This window comes from Fukomys damarensis, unplaced genomic scaffold, assembly GCF_012274545.1.
Source record: "Fukomys damarensis isolate Sample0158 unplaced genomic scaffold, DMR_v1.0_HiC HiC_scaffold_19, whole genome shotgun sequence".
Lineage (NCBI taxonomy): Eukaryota > Metazoa > Chordata > Mammalia > Rodentia > Bathyergidae > Fukomys > Fukomys damarensis.
The window spans coordinates 24,335,679-24,342,890 of record NW_022900931.1 but is presented as its reverse complement, the minus strand read 5'-3'; the positions used below and the strand labels follow the sequence as shown (position 1 = coordinate 24,342,890).

The following is a 7,212-nucleotide window of genomic DNA, read 5'->3' as shown; positions in this document are numbered from 1 at the left end:
GTTTCTGGGTAGGGGATGGATGACGGACAAGTTTCCAGAACTCCAGGCGTCCTGTGTAGTTAGGACAGCAGAACACACCGGACACCACAGCGCCCTCCATACGTGGGCCTTTTCACATAGTGCTGCCCTCACCAAAGTCCTGGGCACCCTAGAGAAATCAGCACGATGTCCACCAGCCGTGTCCTCTCCAGCCCGCTGTGATTATTGCCCCCTTGACAGTTAGGGAAGCAGTCTGTCCCCACCGGCCCGCAGCGGACAAGAGAGCTGCTTTTCCTGCCTGACGTTCCCTTTCCTGGCTGGATGTGTCCTTGCCCCGCCAGATCCAGAGGTGAGGATGCGAATTTCTCGTGTCCTCAGAGAGGCTGGACAGGGAAATGTCCACACCCGGGTTGAAGGTCTTCCCAGTACCGGGTCTGCCTGTCCTCTGCACTGCTCCTCTGGGTTCCCAGATGGAAGACAGGTGACTGGCTGTGTGCTTCCTTCCTTCCAGTCTCAATCCCGATAAGTTGACCACAGGGAGACTTGTGTTTTGTTTTTTTGGTCCCCAGTATCGAGCTCAGGACCTTGCACTTTTGAGGCAGGCAGCGGCACCACTGAGCTAAATCCGTGGCCCTACCAGGGGACATTTGACCCCCGAGGGGTTTACTAGCCCTTTCTTCTGGAGAAGCACCTATTGATCTCATTGGCTCCCTTCCTGCTTCTTGTTCAGTTCTGGATCCCTGGAAACTTGGATATACGTTTCCCTTCAGAAGATAGGGAATCATCAAAGTTCACAGTCTTCAGAAAAGGCCAGAAAGAAGTGCCAGGAGGTTTCCTGGCCCAGCTGGGCTATCTGTCTTCCAGCCTGAGGTCACCAGCTGGGTACCTGCCTTTCTGCCTCACATTAGGAAGGTGCTTTGTCTTTCCTGGGCGTGCCACGCCCCACAGCAAGCCCACACTCCAGTGTCTGGGCGGAAGATCTCCTAAGTCTGTGCCCTTGGTTCTGGCAGGTACCAGCCGCTGGTGGTGTAGGGACAGGGCTGCACTCACAGATGTGAGGAGGGTGTGGCCCCGTCTGTGTTTGGAGTGAGAGGATGCATGTGCCGGGACAGGTCATCTGTGAGGGTCAGACTGTACCCCAGGACCGCAAGTTGTGTTTCTGGAGAAGGTGGTACTGAGGGTGCCTGGCTGGCGGGAAAGGCTTGGCCTCCCTGGCCAGTGGGTGCTCTCTTCCCGCGGAGGCGGCCCCGTTTTAGGCTGGGATTGTGGCTTCTAGGACCAGAAAGCAGCTTCCTAGCTGACATTTCTGCTCTCAGAAGGATCCTGGACTCCTCTCTGTCCAGAACTGCTTCCCTTCGTTTTAAAAGGATTGGTTCTGGTGGAACCACAGTGGGTTTCTTGCAAAATCACTTCCCAGATGCTGGAGTGCAGCTTCTGGATGCCCCAGGGCAAGCTGTGCGGTGACACCTCCGGACACGCTGCAGCTGACCGGCTGGCCATGCACCTGGCCTCACTCCCCTGTGTGTCCCTGGCTCTCCCTCAGAGGAGTCCGCCAGCAGCAGGTGGCTGTCGAGAGAGGTTCACTGTGATTTCCAGACCTCATCCCATGGCCACACCTAGTTGCCCAAACAGACAAGAGAGGATGTTGCCCCATTCCCTCATCCTTGGGGTTTTCTACATCTTGGTGTTAATAATACAATCTCTAAAGGAAGTGTGAGATTCTGGCATCCTGAAAACCTTTGCAAACTCAGTTTAGGTTTTGCAACACAGACCGTTGTAGGCCTGCTGCTTCTAGTCTGACCTCTAAGGTCTGTCAGTTTTTTGAGTTTTAATTTCTAATTCTACCCCCTCTCGTGTTGGGGATTATTGAATCCAAAGCTGTGCACGTGTGCTTAACTCGCTGTACCACCGAGCCACACCCACAACCCACTAAACATTCCTTTTCCCCATTCAAACTAAATAGCTGCCCGTAGATGACACACACTGGTGCTTCACAGATATTAAGAGGATCCTCACAAACCCGGGCAGGCAGTTACCATCTGTGTGTGCTGGGCAAAGAAGCAGAGATGTGGAGGGGTGCGGTGCCTTGCTGGTGTTTGCCAGGCCTGAGAATGCCTGGCCACTGCCAGTTAGTGTTGGCATTCGGTGTAGGGCAGGACATGAGCCTGAGTAACACCTGACTTCAGTGTTGCCCAGAGGCCTGCTGCGAACCTTGCTGTTCAGATAGAATGGAAAGAAACTGGTCTCCCTCCCCGGCTGGTCTTTCCTTCCCGTGGTTTCTCTTTGCTGCTGTTCTCTGCCTTCCCCGGCTGCCTGCAAGTGAAAGGCCTGTGTTGGGAGGAGCCTGCCCGCTGGCTGCCTCTCCCGGGTGCCGTGGGCATTTCCTTCTGGGCCTCCAGTGTGCACGCAGGAATGTGGCCTGACTCTGGTTCTGCACAAGCCCGGTGGCGCGAGGCCCACCTGGAGAGAGGTCAGGGAGCTCGGGTGATTGGACGGAGAAACGGAGCTACCTCTTGTTTGCCTTTCTAATAATAGTCAGAAGATTAGCCTCGTGCCATTATTTCGGGCAGCGTGGAATGCATGGCAGCCACTGGCTCTCCATTCCCTTTCCTCCAGGGATGAAGCTCTGGCAGGGCTCTGACTCCGTTTTTTATTGAGGGGGGAAACTGAGGCACAAAGACTTCTTCAGGGAACAGGGATGGTTAGGGACAGGTAGTGAGTTGGCAGCACGGGTGGGGATAGAACTACAGAACCTTAGCCCCAAGTTCTCCACCCCGAGCTGCTCCTTGAGAATGGGGAAGTGCAGGGCTGAGGAAGGGCCGGGCTGAAGGACCAGCCCTTGGGCCTCTGGGGGCTGGCAAGATCTGATCCATTCTGAGAGCTGAGCCCTGTCCCAGAGGGCTGAGCCAGGAGGGTACTTGAGAAAGGTTAAATTTAATTCTGGTGTCCTGGCCTGGTGCTGGGGTAAGGGTAGGGAAGGGCACAGGACAAGTAGCAAAATACAGAGGGCTGGATGGCCAGTCGGCGGTGCCCCATGCACACTCGTGCCCAGGCCTAGTGCTGAGAGGGCTCAGCTGAAGCTGACATTTCCCAGGGACCTATGGCAGGAGATGTGGGGGCTAAGGATCCGAGTGAGGTGGTGCTCACCTGTAGTGCAGCTACTCAGGAGGCCGAGGCAAGACGATCACTTACGTTTAAGGCCAGTCTGAGCAACATAGTGAGACCCTGTCTCTGAGAAAGAGAAAGAAAATAGAAGACAGGCCTCCGCTTCCGGGAGGGCTCCACGGAGAGCCTGCTGGTGGGCTCAGCTGGGGAAACCTGGCCACAGGACTGCGCTGCAGCCCAGGCTCCCTGGGACAGCGACAGCCAGGGATGTTTTGATCTAGTGAAGTCCTAGAAGGTGTGTGTCTTCGTGGAATGATTAGGTGTCACTCTTACTGTTCAAGTTTCCATGGTTTCGGCACAGTGGAGACTGTGGGATAAAAAGGAGGTTGATGGGGAGAAGAGCTGAGGCTGAAGGGGAACCCTTTCACACTGCTATTTATAAGCTGGCTGCTTCCTCCCAATCCACAGCTCTGTGACCACAGCTGTGTCCTGCTGCCCTGCCCGGGCACTGAGGTGCTCCCTCCCGCGTTTGGCCTGGGTGTGGGTGTGATGCTTTGTCGGGAGCTGGGGCTGGGTGCGTGTGTGTCCAGCGGGTGTGCAGGGGTGGGACCCGGGGCGGGGTCAGGGTAGTGGGTAAGCGCCCAGCTCCTGGCCAGAACCGCACCCTGGCGCGCAGTGTGTTCTGGCCAGAGAGAGGGAGGGCAGCCGCCTGGGACTGAGCTTTCACCTGCAGAGTGTGTACCTGGGCGTCTGTGTCCCCGCGCTTCTCTGCTGTGGATGTAGACGTCACCTACGTGCGCAGGACGCTTCCGTCCCGTCAGCCGTGGCCCGTAGCGCCGTTCCCTCCCTGGTGGGCCAGAGGAAGAAATGCTGCTGGAATCCCGCAGCTGCGCGGGCACAGACCTGTCGCGCAGCAAGTGCCAGGGACTGCTGGCATCGGATCTGGCATCAGCTGTCACCCCATTGTCCAGCCTCCCCTCCACGGTGGCGCCCTGGCTGCACCTTGCTGGCGGCGAGAGCGCCGGGCAGTGTGGTTGGCAGCCTGGCGTGGGCGGGCTGGCAGCTGGGAGGTGGACGGAGGTGCGTCGAGCCGGTGCCCGGCTGGGAAGGAGGGAGGAGGAGGGCGGGAAGGGGAGCCAGGCTGAGCTCCAGAGTGGCTATTTTTAGCCCAGCTGATTGTCACCGTGGCGCACAGCTGGGTGTCTCCCGGCCAGCAGGAGCAGTGGGCGGACCCTGCGTGCGCCTCCCTCCTTCCTGGCGCGGCGTCTGTGGGCGGGAGCTTTAAAGGTGTGAGCGCAGCTGCGCGCTCTCCCCGGGACCTGGCTTCCGTGCGCGACTGCTGCGCGTGAATAAGAGTACGCCGAGCTGCTCGTTGCGCCGGAGTGGGCTCTGCCCTTGAGGTACTGGTTTCAGATGGGCCTTTGCTGGGTGCGCGCCTTACCGCCCGGGTGGGCCCGAGGCTCCCCGAGGAGCGCGCCCTGTGAATCCGACCCGAAGCATCTTCCCAGGTGTTGCCCGGGCTTCCTCGGCTTGGGCGTGTGCACTCCCGCTGGGGTCTCATACACGACCTGCGGGTGTGCTCTGGAATTACAACAGGTGTGCGGTCATTGGGGAATGGACTTCAGCTGGACTTACCTGCTCTCTAGGAGGGGTTTTTCCTGTAAGCTGATTCCTGCAGAGTTTAAAAATACTGTATCTTAGGGCTCCCCCGTGCGAGGGCGACCAACGGGTGCGGTTTGATCTCGGACCGCACTAGGGAAGACGCTTTGCAGCGTGCTCCGCCCTTGGATGGGGCTTGAGAGGCAGTCCGTGCCCGGCCTGGTGCCGGAGTTGCTGGAGGATTCTTGGAACACTGGTCGTGAGCCATACCCGCAGCCGATTTTCTTGGGAATTATAGTGAGAAGAAACTGCTTCCCTTAAAATTAGGAACTGGGCGCTTCTCTCTGTTTTTTTGTTTTTGTTTTTCCTTCAGTACTGAGGATTGAACCCAGGGCTTTTGCACTGAGCTCTAGCTCCAGCCCTTTTTATTTTATTTTATTTTGTTTTTTGGTACTGGGGATTGAACTCGGGACCTTGCACTTGCAAGGCAGGCGCCGGAACCACTGAGCTAAATCCCTGGCCTCCTTTTTATTTTTTGAGACAGGGCTTTGCCAAGTTGCCCAGGCTGGGCTCTCACTTGTGATTGTGATCCTCCTGCCTCAGCCTTCCAGCGTTGAATTACAGGTGTACAGCACTACAGCTGGCAGGAATTGGGTATGTCCTGCCCCCAGCAACCAGGGGGGATGCTTATCTGCTTTCTACCCCACTTTGTCGTCTTCTCTGCAGAGCCCAGAAGTACCATGGCTTCCGACCTCGAGAGCAGCCTCACCTCCATAGACTGGCTCCCCCAGCTCACCCTGCGGGCCACCATCGAGAAGCTGGGCAGCGCCTCACAGGCAGGGCCTCCGGGGGGAAACCGCAAGTGCTCCCCAGGCTCACCGACGGACCCCAATGCCACCCTGAGCAAAGACGAGGCCGCCGTCCATCAGGATGGCAAACCACGATACAGCTATGCCACCCTCATCACCTACGCCATCAACTCGTCCCCAGCCAAGAAGATGACCCTGAGCGAGATCTACCGCTGGATCTGCGACAACTTCCCCTACTACAAGAACGCGGGCATCGGCTGGAAGGTGGGGCTGCCCTGTACCTCAGCCCGAGCCTTGGCCTATGAGCTTTTCTCCCTGCTATTGTGTCTTCCTCCAACCTGGTCCAGGTCGCTCTGCCTTGTCTCAGGGATATGTACACTTAGAGTTTCATGTCTTATTCTTTTATTAAGTTGAACAGTTTTCATGAGGTCTGTCATTGAGGCTGAGCCATGAACTACAGTGGTGGGGACAGCAGGATGCTGTTGATCACGACCCCCCCTTACCTTCCGACTCCTCTTTCGTTTCACAAGTATTTATGGCCACTTTACCACGTTCATGATCTACCCCCTCCCTCCGAGGCAGGAAGCGCATCAGATTTCCCCAGAATTATTGCACACAGTCAGCATCTTTTGAAATACTGTATACCAAGAAAAAATACATATAATTAGGTCTTTACCGACACCTGGTCCGCCAGGCAAGTAATGAGCGGTTAGGTTGTTTGGCTAGAGTTGAAGCAAGAAGGGCTTCTTGTCCAAGTGACGCAGGAAGGCTGACGTTCTGGCTGTTTCGGAGCAGCAGCGCATTTGCCAGTTGTGGAAACCACTGCGGCTCCACCTCCGTTTTCCCCAGAGATGCGGTGCAGCTGTCGGAAGCAGTGGCTTCCCTCTGGGTGTGACTTGTGCCTGTTTCACTCCTGATTTAAATTTTCCTATGGTTCGCAGAAATAGTTTAGAAACCCTATTCTTTTGCAGTAGACGGGGAGGACTGAGGAACGAAGGTGGTGATGTGGAGCATTTATGTACCTGGTGCCAGGTGGATGCAGGAGTTGGAAAGCTGTAGAATCAGCTCTGCAAAAACACTCATAATCACATTTATTTTGAGTTAGGAGTTGCCCAGGCTGGGCTCAGTCCTCTTGCTTCAGTCTCCCAGAGTGCTGGTGTTACAGGTGCGCACCGCTGTGCCTGGCTTCATTGCCCTTGACTTCCCATAGGCGACTCCTGCCGTTTGTATAGTAAGGGATGCCAGACTTCATCGTGTAGTATGAGGGAGGACTTGGAGACGTTGGCGCAGCACTCACATCTCACTCGCTTGTTTCCCCAGAACTCCATTCGGCACAACCTTTCTCTGAACAAGTGTTTCCGGAAGGTGCCCAGACCTCGGGATGACCCTGGGAAGGTAGGTGGGCCCTGGCTGTGAGACTCTGAGGAGCAGGAAGGAGAGCAGAGCAGTGGGGCCAGAGGCTGTGACTGCCTTAATTACCCCAAAGAGGAAATCATGTGAATTAGGGAAGCATCTTTATTTTTCTGCAGAGGAAGAGCTTGGCTGTGAAACTTGCGTGTCCCCAGTCAGTGACTAAGGCAGATTATGAAATCTTTTTTGGAAAAGTTTTTAATATTAAAGTCTTTTTTTTTTTTGGTATTGGGGATCATATACTCTGGACCTTGCACTTGCAAGGCAGGCTGTGGAACCACTGAGCTAAATCCCTGGCATATATATATAT

General features: G+C 55.9%; 1 protein-coding gene across 1 annotated transcript in view; it reads left to right on the top strand.

Annotated features, from left to right (window-relative positions):
- The first annotated feature begins 305 nt into the window (after positions 1 to 305).
- Positions 306 to 7,212, top strand: part of Foxj2 (forkhead box J2) — an 18,194-nt gene continuing 11,287 nt past the window's right edge. Inside the window, exons 1-3 of the mRNA XM_010607845.3 lie at positions 306 to 328; positions 5,410 to 5,756; positions 6,813 to 6,887. Coding sequence (XP_010606147.1) covers positions 5,424 to 5,756; positions 6,813 to 6,887 — 408 coding nt within the window. The 5' untranslated portion in view covers positions 306 to 328; positions 5,410 to 5,423. The remainder of the gene's footprint in view (positions 329 to 5,409; positions 5,757 to 6,812; positions 6,888 to 7,212) is intronic.